Source organism: Rhinolophus ferrumequinum, chromosome X (assembly GCF_004115265.2).
Source record: "Rhinolophus ferrumequinum isolate MPI-CBG mRhiFer1 chromosome X, mRhiFer1_v1.p, whole genome shotgun sequence".
Lineage (NCBI taxonomy): Eukaryota > Metazoa > Chordata > Mammalia > Chiroptera > Rhinolophidae > Rhinolophus > Rhinolophus ferrumequinum.
In genome coordinates this window covers 69,386,889-69,413,469 of record NC_046284.1, presented here as the reverse complement: position 1 = coordinate 69,413,469, position 26,581 = coordinate 69,386,889, and the positions used below count along the sequence as shown (strand labels likewise).

Below are 26,581 nucleotides of genomic sequence, written 5' to 3'. Positions count from 1 at the left end.
GATTTTGAAACAGATATCATAAAAATGCTTCAACAAGAAATTACAAACATAAATAAAAATAGAAAGTCTCAGCAACAAAACAGAAAATCTCAGAAAAGAAATAGAAGATATAAAGAATAACTAAATAGAAATTTAGAACTGACAAGCTCAATAACTAAAAAAAAGAAACAAAATCTCAATGGATGGACTACAAAACAGAATGGAAAGTACAGAGCAAAGAATCAGTGAACTTGAGATAAAACAATAGAAAGTACTCAATCTGAACATCAGAGAGAAAATAGATTAGAAAAAAAAAATGGAACAGAGCCTTGGAGGCCTGTGGAAGAATAACACATATCTAACATTCATGTCATCAGAGTCCTAGGTACAAAGAATAAAGGGTGGAACCAAATACGTATTTGAAGAAATAATAACTGAAAACTCCCCCAAATTATCAAAACCCATAAGCATACAGATTCAAGAAGCTGAGCAAAGTCTAAATAGGGTAAGTATAAAGAAATCCATGCCCAGACAAATCAGTCAAACTTCTTAAAACTAGATATAAATTTAAAATCTTGAAAGCAGCAAGAGAAATCTTAACTATTGGGAATAACAATTCAAATGACAGCAGATTTCTCATCAGAAACCATAGAGACCGGAAGGAAGTGGTGTACAATTTTTAAGTGCTCAATGAAAAGAACTGTCAACTGCAAATTATGTATCTAATGAAAATACCCTTTAAGAATGAAGGGGAAATCTCATTTTCAGATGAAGAAAGATGAAAATAATTTGTCACTAGCAAACCTACTCTAAAAGAATGGTTGAAGGAAGTTCCTTGAAGAGACAGAAAATGATTTAAAAAGAAGGAATTTGGAACATCAAGAAGGAATAAATAACATGGTAAGCAAAAATATGAGTAAATACAATAGGTTTTCCTTCTCTTGTATTTTCTAAATTATGTGTGGTGGTTGAAGCAAAAAATATATATAACATTATCTGATGTGGACTTGAAGCATGTAGAGGAAATATTTAAAATAATTAAATTACAAATGTGGAGGGTAAAGAGAGATAAAGGAAGCAAAATTTTCTACAGCTCAATGAAACTGATAAAATGTTGATACTGGTACACTGGTTTAAGTTATGGGTATATAATGTCATATTTAGAGCAACTACTAAAAAAGCTATTCTAAGAGATACACTCAAAAGTACTGGAGATAAATCAAAATGGAATTCTAAAACATGTTCAAGTAATACACAGGAAAGTAGGACAAAGGAAACAGGGAAACAAAAAACAGAGAGAACAAACAGAAAACAAAAAATTAAAATAGCAGATCTAGCCCTGAGATAATAATTACAATTTGGTCTAAATATACCAATTAAAAGACAGAAATTGACAGAGTAAGAACAAAAAGTGGCCCAACTATGTGTTTCTATAAGAAATTTACTTCAAATATAATGAAAATTAAAATACATGTAATGAAAGTAATAGGTTGGAAAAAGATGCAATGTGTAAAAAAAAAAGATGTAATGTGTAAAGATTAGTCAAAAGAAAACAGGCATGCTGTATTTACATTAGATAAAAATGCCTTCAGAGCAAAAAAAATTACCAGGGACAGAGAGGGACATTACATAATGATAAAAGGGTCAATGCACCAAGAAGACATAACAATCTTAAATATTTATGTACCAAACACCAGAGCTGCAAAATGTATGAAACAAAAACTGATAGAACTGAAATGGAAAATGGACAAATCCACAATTATAACTGAAGACTTCTATAACTGTCTCTCAGCAACTAATAGAACTACTTGGCAGAAAATGAGCAAGAATATAGAAGAACTCACTATCAGCCAAAGGATCTAATCAGCATTTACAGAAGACTTCATCCAACAACAGATATAAATTCCTTTCATCTGCCCTTGGAACACAGACCAAGGTAGACCATATCCTTTACTATACAACAAGACGTAATTACTTCAAAAGAATTGATCTCATATGGAATATGTTCTCTGACCTCAATGAAATCAAACGAGAAATTAATAACAGAAAGACAACAGGAAAATCTCTAAACACTTGTAAACTAAACAATACACTTCCAAATAATACACAGGTCGAAGTGGAAATCTAACGTTAGATAAGAAATACGTAACACTGAAAGTAAATGAAATGTATACCATAATTTGTGAGACACAGCTAAAGTCATGATGAGAGGATATTTATAACACTACATGCTTACATTAGAAAACAGGAAAAGTCTCAAATCAATAATCTAACTTCCTATATCAAGAAACTAGACAAAGAAGAACAAAATAAACCAAAAGCAAGCAAAGGAAGTAAATCATACAGACAAGAGTGAAAATCAATGGAAGTGTAAGCAGGACAACAGTAGAGAAGATCAATAAAACATATAAAATCTAGTTCTTTGTAAAAACCAATAAAAATGATAGACCTCCAGTAAGATTGACAAAGAAAAAGGATTTTTTTCAACAATTAAATAGAGGACAGTAATACAGACCCTGTAGATATCAAAAGGATAATAAGGGAATACTATGAACAACTATAGACATTTAAGTTGACAATTTAGATGAAATGGACTACTTCCTTGAAAACCACAAGCTACAACTCACCCAATATGAAACAGATCATTTGAATAGACCTATAAGTATTAAAGCATTGAATTTAGAATTAAAAAAAAAACAAATCTGAAAAACAACTCTCTAGGTCCAAATATTTTCATTGAAGGATTCTGCCAAATACCGTCTATAGTCTCTTCCAGAAAATAGAGAAAGAAGAAATACTTCCCATTTCATTTTATGAAGCTAATATCATTATCCTGATAACAAAACCAAAGATAATACAAGAAAAGAAAACTACAGACCAATGTTTCTCATGAACTTAGAAGCAAAAGTCCTTAGAATTTTTCATAGAAAGAGGCCTTGAATCTCTTTGGATGGACATTCCACCACCAGAGATAATATCAAGGATGTCACCAAGATTCATGTTCTGCAGAGCATATGTATTCTCCCACACCACTGTTTCTTTGTAATACAGACTGTATGGCACTAAAAACAATATTTAAGTTTTAAAATCCGACACCAGTTCCAATATTTGGATGATCAACAAAGGTTTGAGACCAAATATCAAACTTAGAAATTGTCTTCACTAGACAAAACTAGATTATCTTTAGGATCCTTTCTTGTAAACACATATATTCTTCTTTTTAATCATACTTCTTTATCACTAATCTTGATCTGTCTCTCCCTTTATTGTAGGAGATTTTACTGCTTCAGTGGTTCCCAGCCTTCCACAATTTAGGAAAAGCAAGGCACTTGCCTTTCCATTTCTCACTTCCAGGAGTCGGGTGAGGAGGGTTAGAAAGTAGAATGGAGAAGAAGAGAGCAAAAATTGTAAGTCAGAGTCAGATTGTGCTACAGAAGTGAGGAGAGAATAAGGGTAATCCACAGCAAGGGTTAGTATTTCTAGAACACTTTCCTGAATGCTAGTTATTCAATAGTAGTGTTTGATGGCCTAACCAAATTATAATGCAACATTTATTTAATCAAAATATAATCAACTCTTGTGAAACAGGATTTTTATTTGAAACTTTCTGTTCTTTTCTTTTAACATTTTTTATTAGTTTCATGTGTACAAAACAATGTAACAGTTAAACATTTATCATTTATATCCCTCACACAGTGATAACCCCCCTAACCCCCATCCACTACCCCTCTGACGTCGCATACAGCCATTACATTTCCACTGTCTCTATTCCTAATGCTGTACTCCACTTCTTGCAACTATATATATATATATGTATATATATATACAAATATATACAAATATATATATACGTATATATATATAACTATATATATATATACGTGTATATATACAAATCTATACAAATATATATATACATATATATATATATATACACATATATACACATATATATAAAAATTGTAGTTGACATTCATTATTGTTCAGCTTCAGCTTCAGGTGTACAGTGCAGTGATCAGGCGTCTACATCATCCCTGAGGTGGTCTCCCTATCGAGACAAATGTCCATACAAGGGAACTCCCATAATAGTATCAGCTGACTTTTCTTTTCTACAGAAACTTTGTAGGCCAGGAGGGAGTGGCAGGAGGTACTCAAAGTGATGAAAAACAAAGGCCTACAACCTAGATTGCTTTATCCAGCAAGGCTATCATTTAAAATTGAAGGAGAGATAAAGAGCTTCCCAGAAAAGAATAAGCTAAAGGAATTTATTACCACCAAGTCAGCATTGCAGGAAATATTAAAAGGGCTTCTGTAAACAGAAGAAACTTTCTGTTCTTAATTAAGGGAAGCTTCCTAGCCTAGAGGTTTTTTAGTGTTGCTCTCACCCTCTTGATCTCAGCTCACCTGCAGAATATAGCGAATCTGCTGTTTTGTAAACTCTGACAATCCTTTAGGAATCAAGGATTCAATGTCTTCTGACTGAAAAAGAGAGGAGTATCAATTGAACAGTTACATATTAGTATTTTAATCTTAGGATCAGCAGTCCACAGACTTTTGTCCAGCAGGCATATTTTTAGGGACATCAAAAGATTATTTCACTTTTTGGGTAATAGTTGCTACAAATTTCATTTCTAGCCTTATCAGTTCCTACTTTAAAACATTTTTTGATTATACTACATGTGTCAAGGAAAGAACCCTGAATTTCAGGAATTTTAGGGAAAAACTTTGGGCAGTCAGATGTTCCATTTCTATTTTTTAAAAAGAGCAATTTAAAAACAAAAGGATGGCCTCTTAAATCCCATTAAACACTTTATTTCAGTGTATCTTTCAACAGCCTTCTGGAAGTTTTGTTGGTGGTAGATATGATATTTTAGAGGCTGATTTTTCAAGCAATGAAAATTTGTGTAAATAAAATAAAATGAAAGGTTTATTGAGAATTTACATAGAGCTGTGGTGACTTTTGAAAGATTATGATGTTGCCACAGCAACACTGAGAAGCTTCCACTAATTTTACGTGAGAATCTGAATTGAAGTTAGTACTTCCTAAATGCAATTTAGGGCTTACTGAATAATTGCAATGAATGCAGTATATGAATACATTGGAAACAAAGATAAAAATTAATATAAAATAGGCCATTGTGCTTTCTTATTACATTGTAATCATTTCTCTATTTGACGATTTAGTCCATTAAAAGTAATTATTAACAAAATGTGCATATATTCCGTGTTTCCCTGAAAATAAGACCTAGCCTGACAATCAGCTCTAATGCGTCTTTTGGAGCAAAAATTAATATAAGGCCCGGTCTTATTTTACTATAATATAAGACCAGGTCTTATATAATATAACATAATATAAGACTGGGTATAATATAATATAATATAATATAATATAATATAATATACCTGGTATAATATAATATAATATAATATAATATAATATAATATAATATAATATAATATAATATAATACCAGGTCTTATATTATTTTTTGCTACAAAAGACGCATGAGAGCTGATTGTCTGGTTAGGTCTTATTTTCGGGGAACACAGTAATAGAATTAATATTTGAAAAGATACTTCAAGTTGCTGGCTCTTTGTCATGGGACATACAAGATTTCAAAACACATTAAAACTTAATCTGCTATTTGTTAGTTAATCTTGATTTCAGTTTTATAAATCAGAGTAAGTCAATGATTTTTTAAATGTTCTGATAAGCAAAGATAAATTAAATCACAAAGTGGCTGCTAAAAAACATTTTTTGTGTGAATGATTACTACATTTACAATTATTACTTTCACACACATGACAAAGATATAAATGGTTATATAATTTTAAAGGCAAAATGATCATTATTTCTTTCACTACCCCGTGTTTCCCATCTAATGAAGGAACCAAACTAAAACAATATTATTAGCGCAAATATCAGAATCTGCTTGATTATCAACTATGTTTGATTTTTAATAGTTTTACACTTACCTCATCTGTAGAATCAAAGTCCTGTTTGCTGAAAGAATGAAAAAAAAAAACACAATAAACAACCTTAAGAAAATGTATATACTGATCATATATAAGTGCTAGTGTTCTAATTATTTTATCTTACTTTACAATATATCATAATAGCACCAATTCAATGTATAATCCAAAAGAAAAATTTTAAAATAACTAAAATTGCACTTGACAAAAATAATTTTTCCTGAAACTAGCTAATCTGTTAAAATAAAAAAAATATCCAAATAACAAACCAATAAAATATGCAGAATTGGTCGGTACCATCCATTAGCCCCAGTCCATTTGTGGCTAGATGTAGAAGTCCTCAGTGCATGGCAGTACATGCTACCTGAGTGAATAAATGACAATAATAGTTGTTCTCTATTTCCATCTCCCTTTTCTCCTTGTATTGATCTCTTTCAGTGCTGATTCCAGCTTCTCTCTACAGTGTCTTCAAGTTTTATCAAAATTGAAATTTGCAAGACAAGACTGAGTAACTCATTCAATCTACACATGCTACAGAACATATGGCAGTGAGGAAGCTTAAAGTGTATTTGAATGTTTACATAGGAACAGAGCCTTAAGCAACATGACCAAAATTCTAGTAGAATAATGGAATTTCCAGCATCAAAATGAAGGTTTGGCCACGAGGGTTGGAAGGTCCTTTGTGGAACCACATGAGGTAGGCAAATGCTGCAAGAGAATTATTAGTGATTATGTCAGTCTGGCACTTGCTTCTTTGGGGAATGCTGAAAGCTGGGAAGGATACAGTTCTAGTTGTTGTCAGTGAAAATAGACAGGCTTTTATTTTTGCCTTCTTACTCCTTCTACACTATAGTGGAAGAATTGGGCCCAAAATACATATGGTGAACATTCTTCTGAAACAACAACAAAAAAAACAGTACACATTTCTGACAGCAAGACAGAATACCTTAAAGTAAGATGGTCTTAGAAAATCATAGATATATGATCGCAATATCCTCAGTATGACAGAAGTATTTTCGAGATATAAGCTAGTACATTAGCTCCTACCTTTACCTTCTAAGTGCTTATGAGTAATACATTGCTTACAGAGCTAAAAGAGCAATTCACTGTGAAAAACCTCTTGCATGCATTTATAAAAATATATTTGTTAATGTGGAGAAAGAACTGAAGATTCCATTTCCCAAGGCATGACTGCATATGTGCAATCATCTGTATGTATGCATGTGGTATTTCCTGTGTTCCTGTGTTCAAAATAGAAATTGTGGTGAGGCCCTAGCAAAACACAATGAAATGTCTTCTACTTATTTAATGTTTTACTAAAGTAAATGCATGCATATATAGGAAGCTAAAACAAGTTAAAAATATGAATCACAATGAAGTTTTAGTAGTCTTATATCAGTGGTAACTGGAATTGTCACTGTATTAATAGACCATTTATATTTAAAATTCCAATTCCAATGCTAACCTAGTATACATGTCCCTAGTCACTTAGTTCGTTCCACAAATAAGAAAACAAACCAAAGAAACAATACAAGGAACAATCAACAGCACTTAATATTGGAATATTAAAAAGTAACCAGAATGGTTTCATGAGACAACCTTCCTTAAATTTGACCCTTCATCCCACTCATTGCTGAACTGCAATTTGGAAAGAAAAGATAAGGGGAGACAAAAGGGGAGGGAGAGAGGGAGAAAGCAGAAATAAAGAAAGCAGAGCAGGTACCAGGAAAGGTCAGTGTGGATTACATCTCCATTCAGCACTGGGGGGTGGTGGCTAGAATTATATTGGGAAAAAGAAAAAAAAAACAGAGTGGCACCCACTATGTATCATCTCATCTCCTAGGAAGGAAAGAATGTAATAATAAAGAAAAAAAAAAGAAAAGGGTGAAAGAGGGAAGGAATGAAGAGAAAAAAACTGACAAACTTATGACAAACAAACACCAAAAGTTTGAGACCCTCTCTACCCTGGAGTGTTTACTGATGTGGAAACATGAGCTTTCTTTTCGTTTTTGGTATTTTTGCTACTCTAGGAATTAAATTCAAAGCTTTGCAGTGCTTAACTACACATAGGTCATCCATGTATAGTTAACAAAATGGCCTAATTGAGAATAAGTTATTTCAAAGCCCCAGATTATACCTTTACCTGGATGATCATTATGAAATACTTTAACTTTCCTGCTCAGTTACTTTGTTTACTTCCAATTAATATGAGACAAATAAATTTGGAATATATTTAACTTCCATTCTATAAACCTTTATTGACTAACAACTTTGTCAAGGTCATGGACTATATAAAACATAAATATTATCTTGTCCTGTATTTCATATAAACATAATTATTTCAAGGCAAAATTTGCACAATGTAAAATTGGTCTAAATCTTGTGACTTTTAAAATTTGATGATTCAAAAAATTGATAATTTCTTTGTCATTAATATCATAAATAATTTGGAGATACATATCTAGTATTGAAAGGTTAAATGATTTGCCTAAGGAGGAAAGGTTCTCAGAGTATGGGGTATGGTCCCAGATTTTGCCACTTTTGTGGCCTTAGGTCAATGGTTCTCAAACTTGAGAATGTATCAGAATCATGTGGAGGGTTTGTTGCTGAGCCCTATACACAGAGTTTCTCATTCTGTTAGTTTATTTCCAAGTTCTCACATGATGCTAATGTTGCTTGAAAGCACATGTCTTGAATCATTTATTGCTTATAAAAAATCTATGACATAAGTATTATTATAATAACCCCTATTTTACAGATGAAGAAATTGGGGTACAGAAAGTTAAACAAGTTACATGATATTACATATCTGGTATGTAACAAAAACTGGGACATGGCTCCAATAAGTTAACTCTGGATCTAGAATCAGGGTACTTAAGACTATGTCTCTATATGCTTTTTATTTTACAATGTGATACTTTGATAGAAATATTCTCAGGGAATGATTAATGAACAGAAGAGGAACACCTAGACCAAAACATATCTTGGGAAGGCTTTGCAGAACTGCTAAGTCATAGTTTATAGGTAAAGACTACTAAAAAATGTTTGAATCTATCCCAAGCACTTGGTAGCTGTGTGACCTTAAGTTAATAACTTACTCTCTTTCAGTCTTCATTTGAAACTTTCTAGGGTTACTATGTGAAGTAGATAATATAGACAAAGCTCAGTGTCTGGCATATAGTGCACACTCGATAAGTAACTGACTAATCAGAGTGAAGAAAAAGATTTTAAGGTAGTGACTTATACAAATGAGTCAATGTGTGAACTATTTGTTTGGGTAATAGTACAAAACAATGATGAAGGCTTAGCTGAAGATGGGGATCATGCATTTATAATGACTTCAATAGAAATGAATGGCTGTGCTTTGCTGTAACAGTGCTCAACTGCATGGATGTAGCAGCAAAGAAGGCACTCATTCATTCAACAAATATTTATTTAAGTTCCAGTCAAGATAGCAGAGTGGGTAAACACTACTCAGCTCCTCCCATGATCACATCTAAATTACAACTAAATTATAGAACAATCAACCTGGAGAACCATCTGAAGTCTAGCTGAACAGAAGTCCTATGACTGAAAATATAAAGAAGAAGCCACTTTGAGACTGGTAGGAGTCGGGGAGACATGGAATAAGCCTCAAACCTCCATGTGGCAGTTGAGAATCAGGAGGGATATCTCAGCCATCGAGGTTCCCCCAGAGAAGTGAGGGACCCCATACCCCCACACCAGCTTCCCCAACCCAGAGTAGTGGTGCCAGGAAGCGAAGCCACTCACAACATTTGGCTGTGAAAAACTAGGGATTCTGATGATCTGGGTGGGACGAAAGGTGATAGGAAACCCAAACATCCTCTTAAAGAGTCCACACAGACTCACTCACTCTCAAGCACTCACCCTGGGCTCTGGTGGTGATTTAGAGTGCGTTGAAGGCATGGGACAGGAGGGCACAGACTGAGGTGTGTGGCTGTGGGCGAGGGCTGGAGGACAGTTGCCACTTTCCCTGTGTGGGGTCCTCCTTCCATACAGCTGGCAGGTGGCTACTATCTTTTTTGTGTGTGTTGAGCCTGCCCCCACAGGCCAAATCTTAATCTGAATTGGTTTAGTGAGCTCTGCTGGGACCCAGCCCCACCCAAATCCCCTACCATCTGAGGCATTTTCTTAGCCAGCAACCAGCTCCACCTGCATTGCACTCTTTCTTGGAAAGCTATCAAAATCTGTGGGCCCCAAGCAGGAAGAGATTGGCATTGGTATGCTCTGAGACTTTTGCTGAGTAACCCCACTCAGCACTGGCACCAAACCAGAATCTACATTAACCTGGTGACCACAACTCTTCCCACTCTAGTGACTCCCCAAGACCCTGCCTCACCAAAATCACATACTGCACAAGGCTTTATCAGTGGCTGAACCTGAAGGGAGCCAGCAGGTAGCAGCAGGCCTCAGAGTGTCTGGCATTTTGGGAAGCTACCCCAGCCCTGGTACTGGTGGCAGCTGCCCTCAGTTCACAGTGTGGCCTCTCACACACACCTCCAGGGTTAACACAGGCAGTAAACAACTGTGGATCGCTTTGTAGCTCCTACCAGGTACTCTCTGGCCAGTCACAGATAGTGGGTGACCTGAGCTGGCACCGGAGCCCCTCCCAAGAGGCCTTAAAACCAACATACTTGGAGGTTGGCTTCAGATCACAGCAGAGCACTACCCAATTACTCTCGCAAGCAGCATACACAAAAGGTGGTCTCAACAGGCACCAGAGCCCACTGGGGTGAATTCTACTCAGTGGGGTAAGCACCTTGCACAGCAGCCTGTAAGCTGTGGATGTGACCAAACTCCACAGCTAATCAGCCTGAAGATCAATTCTAGCTACTGACATGTGAATAGCAATCTAGGCTCAACTATAACAGGAGGGCACACACAACCCACACAACAGACACTCCTGGAGTACTCGAAGCAGGTGACCAAGGATACTGTGCCAGGGCCCCACAGGACAGCTACTACACAGGAGACCAGGCCAAGACTGGGAGACATAGGAGATCTACCTAATACATAGAAACAAACACAGAGAAGCAGCCAAAATGAGGAAACAAATACATTCTAAATGAAAGAACAGGAGAAAACTCCAGAAAAAAAGCTAAATGAAATGGAGGTAAGCAACCTACCAGAGACAGAGTTCAAAACAATGGTTATAAGGATGCTCAAGGAACTTAGTGAGAACTTTAACAAAGAGGTAGTAAGCATGAAAAAGAACATAGAAACCATTAAAAAAAAGTCAGAAATGAAAAATACAATAACTGAAATGAAGTATATACTTTAAAGAATGAAGAGCAGATTAGATGTAGCAGAGGATCAAATCAGCAATTTGGAAGTCAAGGTAGCAGAAAACACTCAGTTGGAAACAAAAAAAAAAGAATTTTAAAAATGAGGAAAGTTTAAGGGACCTCTGGGACAAGCATATCAACATTTGCATCGGTGGGTTACCAAAAGGAGAAGAGAGAGAGCAAGAACTTATTTGAAGAAATAATGACTGAAAAGTTCCCTAACCTGGTGAAGGAAATAGATGTACAAGTCCAGGAAGCACAGAGAGTCCAAAGAAGATTCAAAGAGGCCCACACCAAGACACATCATAATTAAAAAGTCAAAGGTTAAAGACAGAGAGAGGATCTTAAAAACAGCAAGAGAGAGGCAGTTAGTTGCCTACAAGAGAGTTCCCATAAGATTGTCAAATGATTTTTCAACAGAGACTTTGCAGGAAAGAAGGGATAAACACAAACTTTTCAAAGTGATGAAAAACAAATGCCTACAATCAAGATGACACCGCCCATCAAGTCTATCCTTTAAAATTGAAGGAGAGATAAAGAGCTTCCCAGACCAAAAAACCAAAAATAAATAAATGAGAACTAAAGGAGTTCATCACCACCAAACAAGTATCACAACAAATGTTAGAGGGACTTCTTTAAGAACAAGAAGAAAAAAGAACACAAATATAAATAATAAAATGACAATAACTATATACCTATCAATAATCACTTTAAATATAAATGGATTAAATACTCCAATTAAAAGACATAGGGGAGCTGAATGGATAAGAAAACAAGACCCATACATATTCTGTCTATAAGAGACTCGCTTTAGATAAAGTGACACACACAGACTGAAAGTAAAATGATGGAAAAAGCTATTTCATGCAAACAGAAACAAAAAATAAGCTGGGGTAGCAATACTTGTATGAGACAAAATGAAGTTTAAAACAAAGGCTATGATCTGAGACAAAGAAGGACATTTCATAATGACAAAGGGCTTGATCCAACAAGAGGCTATAACCCTTGTAAACATTTATGCACCCAACATAGGAGCACCAAAATCTATAATGCAAATATTGACCAACATAAAGGGAGAGATCAACAGTAAAACAGTCATAGTAGGGGACTTTAACACCCCATTGACAACAATGAATAAATCTTTCAGACAGAAAATCAACAGGGAAACAGCCGCTTTAAATGTCACATTAGACCAGATGGATTTAATTGATATTTTTAGATCATTTCACCCCAAAGCAGCAAAATATACATTCTTTTCAACTGTACATGGAACATTTTCCAAGACAGACCACATGTTAGGCCACAAAACAAGTCTCAATAAATTTAAGAAGATTGAAATCATATCAAGCATCTCCTCTGACCACGATGGTATGAAACAAGAACTTAATTATAAGAAAAAAATTGAAAAACAACAAGCACATGGAGGCTAAATAGCATGGTTCTAAACAATGAATGGGTTAACAATGAGATCAAAGAAGAAATCAAGAGATACCTTGAGACAAATGAAACTGAAAACACAATGAACAAAATCTATAGGACACAGTTGAAGCAGTTCTAAGAAGGAAATCATAGCAATACAGGCTTACCTCAAGAAACAAAAAAATCTCAGTAATCTAATCTTACACTTAAAAGAACTAAGAAAAGAAAAACAATCAAAGCCCAAAATGAGTAGAAAGAAGGAAATAACAAAAATCAGAGTGGACATAAATGAAATAGAGGCTAAAAGTACAATACGAAAGATCAAATGAAACCAAGAGCTGTTTCTTTGAAAACATAAATGAATTTGATAAACCCTTAACCAGACTCATTGAGAGAGAGAGAGAGAGAGAGAGAGAGAGAGAGAGAGAGAGAGAGAGAAGAAGAAGGAGGAGGAGGGGGAGGAGGGGGAGGAGGAGAAGAAGAAGAAGAAGAGAAGAGGAGCACCCAAAGAAAAAAAACCAGAAATGAAAGAGAAGTAACAACTGACACCACAGAAATACAAAGGATTATAAGAAAATACTATGAGCAATTATATGTCAACAAATTGGACGATATGGAAGAAGTGGATGAATTGCTAGAAACATACAATCTTCCAAGATGGAGTCAAGAAGAAAGAGAATATCTGAACAGATTGATTATTACTAACAAAATTGAATCAGCAATCAAAAATCCTCCAACAAACAAAAGTTCTGGACTGGATGGCTTTAGAGGTCAATTTTACCAAACATTCAAAGAATAATTACATGGTTCCTTCTCAAAATATTCCAAAAATTTTCAGAGCAGGGAGGCTCCCAAAACCATTTTATGAGGCCAACATTACCCTGACTTCAAAGCCAGGCACAGATGTTACAAAAGAGAAGATTATAGGCCAATATCCCTGATGAACATAGATTCAGCAAACCTCAACAAAGTATTAGGAAATCAAATTCAGCAATACATTCAATAGATCATACACCATGATCAAGATTTATTCCAAAGTGAGCTCAATACCCACAAATCAATTAATGTGATACACCACATAAAGAAAATGAAGGAGAAAAATCATATGATCATGTCAATAAATGCAGAAAAAGTTTTTGAGAAAATTCACCATCCATTTATTATAAAAACTCTTACCAAAGCTGGAATAGAGGGAACATACCTCAACATAATAAAGGTCAATCCCACAGCTAACATCATACTCAACAGGGAAAAGCTAAAAGTGATTTCCATCCAAGACAAGGATGTCCATTTTCACCACTTTTATTCAACACAATATTGGAAGTCCTAGCCATAGCAATCAGACAAGAAAAAGAAAGAGAAATCATCCACGTTGGAAAAGAGGGAGTATAATTGTCATTATTTGCAGATGACATATTATATAAGAGAATTCTATGATTATACCCCCCCCCAAAAAAAAACTATTAGATCTGATAAACGGATTCAATGAAGTAGCAGGATACAAAATTAATACTCAGAAATCAATTGTATTTTTATACACAAATAACAAACTATCAGAAAGAGAAATTAAGAAAACAATCCCATTACAATTGCATCAAAAAATACCTAGGAATAAATTTAGTCAAGGAAGTCAAAGACCTGTACTCAGAAAATTATAAGACATTGAAGAAAGAAATAAAATAATATAGAAGTAAATGGAATCATATACCATACTCATGGATAGAAAGAATTAACATTGTTAAAATGTCCATACTGCCCAAAGCAATCTATAGTTTTAATGCAATCCCTATCAAAATACAAATGGTATTTTTCACAGAAATAGAATAATCCTAGAAGTTATATGGAATCATAAAAGACTACAAACAGCCACAGCAGTCTTGAGAAAGAAGAACAAAGTTGGAGATATCATGCTACCAGATATCAAACTATTGTACAAAATTATAATAATCAAAATACCATGGTAGTGGCATAAAAACAGACACTTAGATCAATGGAACAGAATAGAGAGCCTAGACATAAACCTATGCCTATATGGTCTGTTAATCTATGATAAAGGAGGCAAAAATATACAATGTGGTAAAGACAGTCTCTTCAATAAATGGTGCTAGGAAAACTGGACTGATACATTCAAAACAATGAAACTAGACCACCTTCTTCCACTGTATATGAGAATAAACTCAAAATGGATTAAAGACTTAAATGTAAGATCTAACGTCATGAAACTCCTAGAAGAAAACATAGGCAGTAAACTCTCTAACATTGATCTTAGTTATATATTTTTTTTCTGATATATCTCCTCATGCAAGGAAAACAAAAGAGAAAAATAAACAAATGCGATTAAATCAAACTAAACAGTTTTTGCACAGCAAAGAAAACCATCAACAAAATGATACAACAACCTACCGAATGGGAGAAGATATTTTACGATGACACATCTGGTAAGTGGTTAATATCCAAAATTTAGAAAGAATGCATACAGCAGAAAACCAAAAAAGCAAACAATCCAATTAAAAAATGGGCAGAGGACTTGAATAGACATTTCACCAAAGAGGACATACAGATAGACAGTAGACATATGAAAAGAAGCTCTATGTCACTAGTCATCAGAGAAATGCAAATTACAACCACAATGAGATAACCCCTCACACCTGTCATAATGGTTATCATTAATAAATCAACAAATAATGAGTGCTGCTGAGAATGTGGAGAAAAAGGAACCCTCGTGCACTGTTGGTGGGATTGCAAATTGGTGCATTCACTATGGAAAACAGTATGGAGGTTCCTCAAAAAATTAAAATTAGAACTACCCTATGACCCAGCAATTCCACTCCTGGGCATTTATCCAAAGAAATCCAAAACACTAATTTGAAAATATATATGCACCCCTGTGTTCACTTCAGTGCTGTTTACAATAGCCAAGATATGGAGATAGATGATTGGAAATATATATACATATATATATATATATATATATATATATATATATATATATATATTTTTTCTCTTAAAAATATATATATATTTTTTTTTTTTTCTCTGCCATAAAAAAGGGTGAAATTTTACTATTTGGGACAACACCGATGGACCTAGAGGGTATTATGCTAAGTGAAGTAAGTCAGACAGGGAAAGACAAATACCATGTGATTTCACTTACATGTGGAATCTAAAGAACAAAATAAATGAATAAAAATCAGAAACAGACTTATAGATACAGAGAATAAACTGATGATTGCCACATGGGAGGTGTTTTGGGGGGCTGGGTGAATAAGTTGGAGGAATTAAAAAGTACAAATTAGTAGTTACAAAATAGTCATGGGGATGTAAAATTCAACATAAGGAATATAGTCAATAATATTGTAGTAACTTTGTATGGTACCAGGTGGGTACTAGATTTATGGGGGGGACCACTTTGTAAATTATATGTCTAACCACTACGCTATACAACTGAAACTAATATAAAATAATATTGAATGTAATTGAAAAATAAAAATTAATTAAGTAATATTTATTGAGCACCACACTAAACCAGTCACTATGCTAAGCACCAAAGAAACAAGGATAAATAAAACACCTTTCATTAAGCCCTCTGAATTCTTGGGGTAGCGGTGGTTGGGTACTGGACGGAGATGGTGATAAAAAGAAACAAATAAAGCAGAGAGCTAGATTAATCCAGTGTTAAGATTTTGCAAAGTAGGAGGGACAACAACATAAGGAAGCAAGGCAGTTGTGGGTGATGATAAGAGAATGATTGCTGTCATTAATATAAAAGCAAGAAAAGTCAGCTGATAAATGGAAGAAAAAGATGTAAGAAATGGAGAGAAAAGAGATGGACAACAGATTAAAGATCTCTAAGAAATACAACAATCTAGTTAGTGAGGCTGAACTAGAAAAATATTCTACTGACTTTCACCTTATATTTTTTGGAGCTTTACAAGATTTTGTCTGATATATATATATATATATATATATATATATATATATATATATATATATATATATAATATGACTAAGTCGTAGAAGGCAACATTTGGGATATGGCTTATGGAATTTATTTCATGACATAATATGCTCTCATCTATATATAGATGATAAATTGTTGTATAGATGACAGTTGATAAATTGTTTATTTGTGTACACATATATAATTATATATTATTTATTATATGTTATTGTACAACATACATATTTATATTACTTTTAGATATTTATATAATCTATTTTTAATATACGTAATATAATAAAATAATATATAACATTTATAATATACAACTTAATGTATATTGAACTCTGGCCTTCATACATTGAACTCATATCACTGGAAGATAAACAGTAATGTGTTAGTGGTGGGATTCTATTTTATATCATCACCGTAATATCTGAAAACAAGTCATAGTATATCATGCATTTTTTTGAGCTTCTTGACCAAGAGGCTGCATTTGCCATCAAAGTACATCATTAAAGGTAACATACAGAATTCTTTACTGATTTTTAAAGGGCTGGTGTGAGCTCTTTGTGGATTTTCATAAAGTACATTGACACTTAAAATGTAGTTGTGCTATTTTCCCATTAAAAGTACTCGAGTTTTGCTGTAAACTTAAAATTGCTCTGGTATGATCTCACTTATTTGCGGATTCTAAAGAAAAGAATAAGTGAATGAACTAATCAGAAACAGTTTGGGAGACAATGAGGAAAAACTGAGGGTTGCTAGATGGGCGGGGGGAGTGGGGGGTCGGGGGGAGGGTGAGGGGATTGGAGGGCAGTCGGTGACCACAGGATGGCCACGGGGTTTGAAAATTAATCTGGGGAACGTAATTTGGTGGTTACCAGAGCGTAAGGGGGTTGGGGGGTGGGGGATGAGGGTGAGGGGGATCAAATGTACGGTGATGGAAGGGGAGCTGACTCTGGGTGGTGAACACACAGTGTGATTTATGGATGATGTGATACAGAATTGCACAACTGAAATCTATGTAATTCTACTAACAATTGTCACCCCAATAAATTAAAAAATAAATAATAAAAAAAAATTGCTCTAAAAATAAAGTCTATTTAAAAATACTACAGTATTGTAAAATGTTTGGTAGCTATAACATCAAGGCAAGTTATATGTTTATCATACCTTCCTCCAATTCTCTGCAAATGATCTAATAAGCAGTGGTATAAATCCGTATTTTTACGGCTTAGATCCGCAAGTAACTCTCCAAAATATTTGGGGTCCAATTTTTCAGGGCCATCATCCTGAATTATCACCTGAGAAAAACATCAATCACAATTATAAACAACATTAAGTGTTTCTAAATTCACAGTTTTGATGTGAAATGAAAAAACCGAAATAGCTTATTAATACAAGTAACTCATTACAAAGTCACCACATGAATTAAGCAGCTAAATTATCTTTGTATCTGGGGTTTTCATTTTTCAATGTGGGAGAAATTTAAGAAAAAAGCAACATTGCAATAACATTTTCAATTTCATTTCACTCAAGTCTAAGTGACATAATGAATTCAAAACTTGAATAATTGATATAAAAATTCTTGAATATATATGTGTAAGTAAAACAAGTAAATCAAAATCTCTGAATAACCCATTATCACCACTTGTCTTACTCATCTGCCCCCTGTTGGAAAAGAACATGTGAATTATTTGAATTATACTGACTATAGAAGAATAATTTCATTTGGACTTGGAGCTTCTCAGTGAAAGTCAGCTTGATTTATTAGTATATCTTAAAGTTAGATTAAATAAACCTTCCCAATTCAATGTGCTTTTATGTATTTCTTATTAGATTCCCTCCACTTACTATTTGGACTAAATATCCAGTCAATCTGACATGGTAAAGTATAGCTCAGGGCCGAATGTAGAAAATTCTTATACCTCAGAGATATCTGAAATCATCAACACAAATTACTATGAATGGTATCCTAAATAAGACCTGTTTTATAGGCTTCACATCCTTTGGTACCAATCTGTTCAATATTGTTGACCACCTTGCCTCCCATTCCCAAAACAACACTAGCTGGAGGTCAAAAACTTAGATTGCATTCCATACCCTCTTTGATATTGCATGTGGGACCAAAGGTGCCCTATAAACACATTTGTTCCTGAATATATATGAGATAAATGGACTTCAAATTTGACCACTAATACTTCCTTTGTAACCTGTCCTCTGAAAGCAGACCCTAAAAAGTCATGCATGCTAAGGCAAATGGAAGGACTGCAACGTAAGAAAAGATGAGCTTTCATAACCAGGTCTTTGATATTATAATCCATTTATAAAATACAGAAAATGGAAAAAACATTCAAAACACAATATAGTATCATCATGTTTTTATTAAGATACATAGTTTTTTCACATTTTAAAATGTCTGGATGAAAACACCACAATGCTATCTTGTCCATGTACCCTTTCAAGGTGCTTTCTTAGAGAAGTAATGATTGCTTCCTAAACAGGGTAAAGTCTTCTATATGAAGGCATAAGTAAATGGATAAACTGGTAGTTAATATTATCATATAGTATGTTTAAATGCCATAGAATTAATAAGTTGTGTATATTTAACATAAAACATTTAAATTCTTATATGAACATAGTAACACACGTTCTATTTTCCAACATGTTTTCTGTTCGAGCCATAGTAGATTTCCCTCTCCTGGGCACACATCATGTTATTCCTACCTCTGGTCTTTATTCACATTTTTCACTGCTTCTAATACACTCTATCATTCCTGCTGTGTATCCAAATCTCACCTGTCCCTTGAAATCCATCTCAAGATCTACTACCACCATGAAAATTGAAACTATGCTAGCCAACAAGCTAATTCAATTTGGCTCTTTGTGCTCAATTGTCTTGAATTGTTTTCATATTATTTTACATATGTAAATCTTGTTCTCTCAGCACTCTTGCCCTACCTGAAAGAAATAAACAAACTTAAGAGTAAAGAATACAGATTGGTAGCTACAAAAGAGTCATGGGGATGTAAAGTAAAGCACAGGGAGTGTAATCAATAATATGGTAATAACTACGTATAGTGCCAGGTGGTATTAGTCAGAGGGATCACTTCTTAAATTATGTAAATGTCTAACCACTGTGCTGTACACTTGAAACTAATATAAATAATATTGAATGTCACTCTAATTGAAAAATTTAAAAAGGGGGGAGAAGAGCAATAATATTGTGATAATGTGGTACAGTGTCAGATAGTTGCTGAACTTATGGTGATTACTTCTTTAGCATAAGGGGTATAATCAATAATGTGTGAACAACTCTGTATAATGCTAGGTGGGTACTGTCGAATAACTATGATGTACACCTGAAACTAATATAATATTGTATGTTAGCTATATTTTAATAAAAATCTTTTAAAAAAAAAAGAGCAAAGAATGAATCGTACTTTTTGGTATATCTTATAGTATCTAGCACAGTATTGATTGAATGCCTTATCATTGCTCAATAAGTACTTGTTGAATTGAAAGAAGTCATCTACCTGGATAGAAGTGACCAAAAATGCCAGTTGATTCTGGAAACAGTTGTTTTGTTTTTGTTTTTTGTTTTTTTACTGGTTTGTCTCTTAAAGCAGCTAACCAAGAATGATTTAAAAAGCCAAATAGAGCATAGGCAGTACTTCCTCAAAAATATCATGGTGATCCCTTATTCTTACTTCCCTAAGTTCAGGTAAGTCTAATTACAGCAACTAAACTGAACTCCTTTAGAGTTGGAGACTAACATTTGAGCTCTACCTAGATTTCTAGATGTTGGCAGTCAGCTCCTCAGTGACAGACCCCTATCAGTAAATGAGGGCAAAATTAGGCAAATCTTTATTCAGACTAATCCTGAATACTTTTGATTTCATATTTCATTCATGCGTTTCTCCCTTCTGGGCCACCTATATATTCACCAAACTGGGAATGGCCTAAAATCATGGTTTCAAATATTTTAAAAATTAAGATTAACTGGATAAGAGGGAAACCTAGCTGTCATGTCAATGTCATTCCATTGATCTTCAGGTTATTTCATTGCTGTAGCTAGCCAGGTAGATAACCCCTTCCTGCCTCCTCTCTGTCTCTCTGTCTCTGTCTCTGTCTCTGTCTCTCTCTCTCTCTCTCTTTTTTTCTCTCTCTCTCCCTTCTAAAACCATAACTTTTCCAAGTAGAAGAGGGCGTTTCTTTAGCCAAGGATACTCAAATACTGAGATCCCCTTAGAATCTCCAAACAACTAATTTGATATGATTAGTATTTTGTGTATTTCTCTCTTAACTGAATATAATCCCCGCATAATACTATGAAAATCACGTTTTTTTCTTTCCAGTTTCATTCGACAGAGTAATTTCAGTTTCAAATTGTCTTAAAATATTTCTTACAGCTATTTTCCTGTCATTGCACTGCACGCTAGTAGATCTTTTAAGTACATAAGTCTTTACCCACATGCATCTTTAGTGCCATTACTAAAAGTTTTGCTCATGTGATTTCTATGTGGTGGATTTAGGTACCCAAATGAAGAATCACACAGTTCAGGACAAGGAGTGATTTACATTAGCATTGTGTCTGTGTTCATAGCTAGAAAGAGGTGTTAAAAGCTACCAATGATATTGAGTTGATAGGATTTTATTTTAAGAAATTATAATAATAACTAATATTTATTTATCTCTTACTATGTGCTTGGCATTGTACTATGAACTTTATGTAAAGATTAAACAAAGTAACGCTGTCTTATAACCACTATACAATACTGCTTCCCGAGATGACCTCTTCTGTTGGTTTTCTCAGTTACTTTGGAATTACATTGTTCCTAACTGCATTATTTGGGAGGTTAGTTGGGCTAGGACTTGAAACAGTAAAAAATTTGATTTTCTTAATGTGAAACTATGTAAAATATGCCTGAAGTTCAGGTAATAAATTTTAATCAGCTAGAGAAAATGTAAGAGCATTAGAAATGAAGAATGGATTCTTTTGGCAAAAGAGGTGGAAAAGCAGGAAGCAAAATTTTACTCCTTTGCGTATATATTCTTTCTCAGTTTTGCATAGTGTACAATTTATAATAACATTTGAGTAACACTCAGTAAAAACCTAAGCCCAATTGGGTTCAAAAGTTTGGAGGGGTGAGGACAGACAGAAGTCAGATTCTCATCTACTGTTAGGTCTTTGACAGGACTATACTCAATAATAAGATGAAATTTCCTAACCATAAACTGTGATGTGCCAGTTAGCAATATTTTCTATTTACTAAATCAGAGGTCCTTAGAGCTTCTTAGTTTTATTGTAACTGTTTGTAGGTGTGTATGGACATCTTTTAGATTTGGCTCAAAGCCATGTTCTTGTTGCCTTAAAAAAGCCAAGATAGGGAGCCTCCCAAGGAAACATGGGTTTTGGGTCCAAATAATGGTAGAATACCATTAGCTTTAGTGGATGGAGATTTTCATCCTGTGAAATTATTGAGTTGATAGGATACTTGAGATATACCCGTACCCCATATCTACGCTTTCTGCTTGATGAATGAGAGCTATCTCGAATGTCAATCTTGGATAATAGCTTTAGCTTTTTATATACAAACAGGGCAGGAGTACAAACTGTGCTGAGGAATAGTTGTTCCCAGATACACAAAATGTGATATTTCTCCAAAGAATTATTAAAGATTCTTTAGGATGTATCAATCAAGTTCCTTTAATCAGATCACTGTTTGACTATAATAATTGCCAAGCAGTCCAACTCCTTGTCTCTGACTACAGGTAAATAAATAAAAAAAAAATCCTCTAATTAGACTGCTGCCGCAAATCCAAGGCAAGGCACCAATGCTTAGGTGTGAAACCAGAGGCAAATTAGTGATCATATTTTTTTCAGAAAATCTGTAGAAAGGAAGTACCGTGTTTCCCTGAAAATAAGACCTAGCCAGACAATCACCTCTAATGTGTCTTTTGGAGCCAAAATTAATATAAGACCTGATCTTATTTTACTACAGTATAAGACTGGGTCTTTAATATAATGTAATATAATATAATGTAATATAATATAATATAATACTGGGTCTTATATTAATTTTTGCTCCAAAAGATGTATTAGAGCTGATTGTCCGGCTAGGTCTTATTTTCGGGGAAACAGGGTAACTTGTAAGCGGAAATCGTGGGCTTCATCTCACTACTGCCTTGGAAGTTCTTGTTCTGGTTCCAGTTTGGGGTTTTGTTTTTTATTTGATATGGCCTACAAAATTCTAAGAGTAGAATTTATTCCCACTAGGTAACTGGCTTAAGTGTGTGTATTTTTCACCTATTTAGAAGAGTTGCTTAGCAGATTAAAAAGTGCTTAAAATGCCCTGTTATATAAAAGGGATTATACATAAATGCCTAGCCCTCTAAAAGGTCATGAACATGTTAACAAAGTCTGCTTTGCTTAGACCTCAGTGGGTAGTAGCTTTGTGCTACATGGCAATGAAAACTATTAATAAAAGGTTAATCACTATTAATAAAAGGTTACAAATATAGATTAGTACCCTGCAAAGTTTATAACGATATAGTAACATTTGTAAATAAATAAGGTTACTGCTTCATTTGTTTTGATTTCAGACATTTAATAGCTGTCAGACTGTTTGAAACCATAGTTAATCTAATAAACATTAATCCCTGTGAAATTAAATGCATTTTAGGTATATCATTTGGCTAATAGGGTAAAAAGAAAAAATTGGTGTCTTCCTATTTTGTACCACATGAAGAAATCTGAGCAAGAGAAAAAGTGTCAGAATTTTAGGTTCTGAAAATCCTCACTGCTATTTTAATCTCCATAGACATTTTCATGAAGAAATGTTGCATTATAAAGTACTTGGTACATGGAAGATTTTCTTTCTTTTTTTTTTTAGTGTGTATTTTTTTTTATTTTTAATTAAACTTATTGAGGTAATAATGGTTAGTTACAAGTGTACAATCCTGTAATACATCATCTATATATCACATTGAGTGTTCACCACGCAGAGTCAGTTCTCTTTCCATCACCATATATTTGATTTTCAATAAATGCTGTCACTGAATTGAAATGTACTCTATAACAATCACAATTCTAAAATGAAGACTTCACTCCTAACAATAGTTATGTACTTGAAATAAAGGCCTAATTTAATTTTCTGTGTGAGTAAACCTAGGCGCCAAGGCGCTACAGTGAAGAATGAAAATTGGAGACAAAAGTGGAGCTCCCACTTTCTAGTTGTAGGTTAAGTATATCTCTTAACCACTTTGAACCTCAGTTCCCTCAACTGTGAAATGTAGGTAATTTAGTACCTACTTTATAAAGTTGCTGGAGGTATCACATTTTTGGGGTAAAATATTAAACTGTACAAATAGTATTTTCTTTGACTTAAGGCACATGGTCAATTGGCTGTTGGAATAATGATAGGATATTTCAAAGATTGTTACCAAAGTCTATGAGGACTGAAGATGTAGTAGAAATGAAGAAATTGAGGGTGATGAAGGACCATGAGGACAGAGTGTGGGAAAGACCACTGATATGAGTGGTGAAATTCTCATAAATAATTTCAGGACAAGGGTCAGTGGGAAATGGAGAGAAGATTGCAGTCCTGCCAATGGAACTGTGAAAGGATGGTGAGTGAGTAGAAGGTCAGTAGATAGTGATAACACAAACCAAGAGGGGCGTTGTATGTGGATTGCAGGGTTTTAAAGAGAGGAGATGATTGAGCAACAAAACCCAGAACACTTGACTGTATAAAATTGTATTGAAAAAAGAATTAGCAATAGATACATAGAAAACAAAACAAATGAAAAAATTAGGGAAATATTAACACCAGCAAAAATAGTTGTGCCAATAATAAAAAGCAAAACAGTATACAAATTGATTCAGCAGTAAATAATATTTTCATAGCAATGATAATATAAATACTGAATACTGATTTAGCCAAAAATGGGGTTTTATAGAACTAAATCCTATGTACCGGAATTATCAAGAGATAATATATAACATCAATAAATCAAGAAACAGCAGCATAAGTATATGTTTACTGTTTAGCTACATGGAGGTAAACACCTGAAGAACAAGCTAAGAGTTGAAAATGATTGACTCTGGAGATCAGTTGTGAGTGAAGAGGGTTGGAAATTACTATTTGTTATATACCTTTTAGTATTATTTGACCTTTTAAGCTATATATATATATGCATTGCTTTAATTAAAAAAATAACTTTTTTTAAAGAGCAAATAAAAATTCCTGTTTTCTACAAAACAAGAGTTCAAAGGGGCACCAGAGCAAGAGATAGGAAAAGATGGGCCCCAAACAGATATGGACCAAATTTTTGAAAGGAATAGCAGGGGATAGAGGTTTGCACAAAAGGCAATCATTTTCAATAGTGGGGCTGACAAAGGCAATAAATATGGAGAGGGATTTGAGCCACATGTTAATAAGTAAGGGAATATAGGCAGAATTGCTGAGTTTATTGAGCTAACCAGCCTAGAGATTCCATCATTAGTGAAGGACTTATGTTAAATAAACATTGTAGCAAGCTTCCTGGATACTTACTAATAAAAACTCCTGACCCTAAGATCTATGCTGTCTTGATGTTGACAACAATTGAATTTTCAAATGACAGAAAGAAGATATCGCAATTTGGAATCTTTTCCTTTGGCAATAGCACTATCCAAGTGAGCAGGACTGTTCTTTTTATGTCTTCTCATGACTCCAAAAGATTTCTTGGAAGCCTCAAGCCAAGTGGAAAAGAGTTGCACATGCACTGTACATAATTATTTGAGTCTTTCTTATAAACACCACCTGTATGGCAACTTGCAAAATGAGTTCAGCTGAGCTTTTCCCTGTCACTAACATATGTGAATTTATCTGTTCCTTGCTAATGGCAGGGAAATGATCACAGCACTTTATTCTTAATGTCTCCAGGAAGGAAATGTGATTGGTGATGTTTTGTATTTGAAATCAAAATGATGATGTTTCTAGGGAGGACCACGGAAAACATACATAAATTAATTTTATAAAAAATATTCTGAAACCAGGTTTTTGGATACCTGATTTTCAAAAATACTTGAATAATTTTTGCTTTGTGGAAAGCACTTTAGTTTCATTTTAAAATGTCATTACAATGGGAACCAATTTATTATATTGATGCTTTGAAAGATTTGGGGCTTGGAGTTGGGGGAGGATTTAGGTAGAGAACTGAACATTCATTTGAGCATCTACTATGTGCTTGGGACTAAGCTAGGTACTTGACATATTTTGTCTCATTTAATCCTATTGTAGATACTCTGCACATTAAGTATGATTCTCCCTTTATAGATGGGGAAACTGAGGTTCAGTCCAGTTAAGTCAATCACCTAAAATCATGCAGCTCAGCAGAATCAGGTTTTATGAACCCAGATAATTGAAATAAAGTCTGTGTTCTTTCCACCTTATTATGCTACCTCCGATTACAATTTAACTCTAAACACAAACTAAAAATGGACCAATCTTTATTAAAAGAGCCTAACTTATGTCCGCTCTATTACTCTTTAAAAAGACTCTTCAACCATGTAGAAGAGACATATAAACACCGAAGGGGCTAGGTGAGAGAATTCATTCCCGGCCCTCCTTGGTCCATGAGATCTACATAACCACATTACCCCATCTTCATTCTGACCAGGAATGGATCCAATCCCATGTAATCCATGTAATTAGAATTACTAGCTCTAAGCTTCCCAGGGCACTATTCTATTTTCAGCAATACTTCAACTTTATTTTCACAAAATATTGAACAACCAGAAAAAATTACCCATACAAAAAGCCTCCAGCCTTTAACAAAGCTAAATCAGAATCTCAAACTGAAGTATGAATAATAAAATAAAAAGTACTATATCAGTTACCTAACTCTGGTCATTTTCTAAACAAACAATACCTAGTCTGGTCAAATATATTATTAGTTGTACTGAGCTAGTGAAA

At 34.1% G+C, this 26,581-nt stretch overlaps 1 protein-coding gene across 2 annotated transcripts in view; it reads right to left on the bottom strand.

Annotated features, from left to right (window-relative positions):
* POF1B (POF1B actin binding protein) overlaps window positions 1-26,581 on the bottom strand; it is a 90,458-nt gene that overhangs the window by 29,146 nt on the left and 34,731 nt on the right. For both annotated transcript variants that reach the window (XM_033102923.1, XM_033102853.1), the window contains exons 7-9: window positions 17,793-17,923; window positions 5,955-5,982; window positions 4,384-4,458 (exon numbers count right to left, since the gene is read on the bottom strand). In XM_033102923.1, coding sequence (XP_032958814.1) covers window positions 4,384-4,458; window positions 5,955-5,982; window positions 17,793-17,923 — 234 coding nt within the window. The remainder of the gene's footprint in view (window positions 1-4,383; window positions 4,459-5,954; window positions 5,983-17,792; window positions 17,924-26,581) is intronic.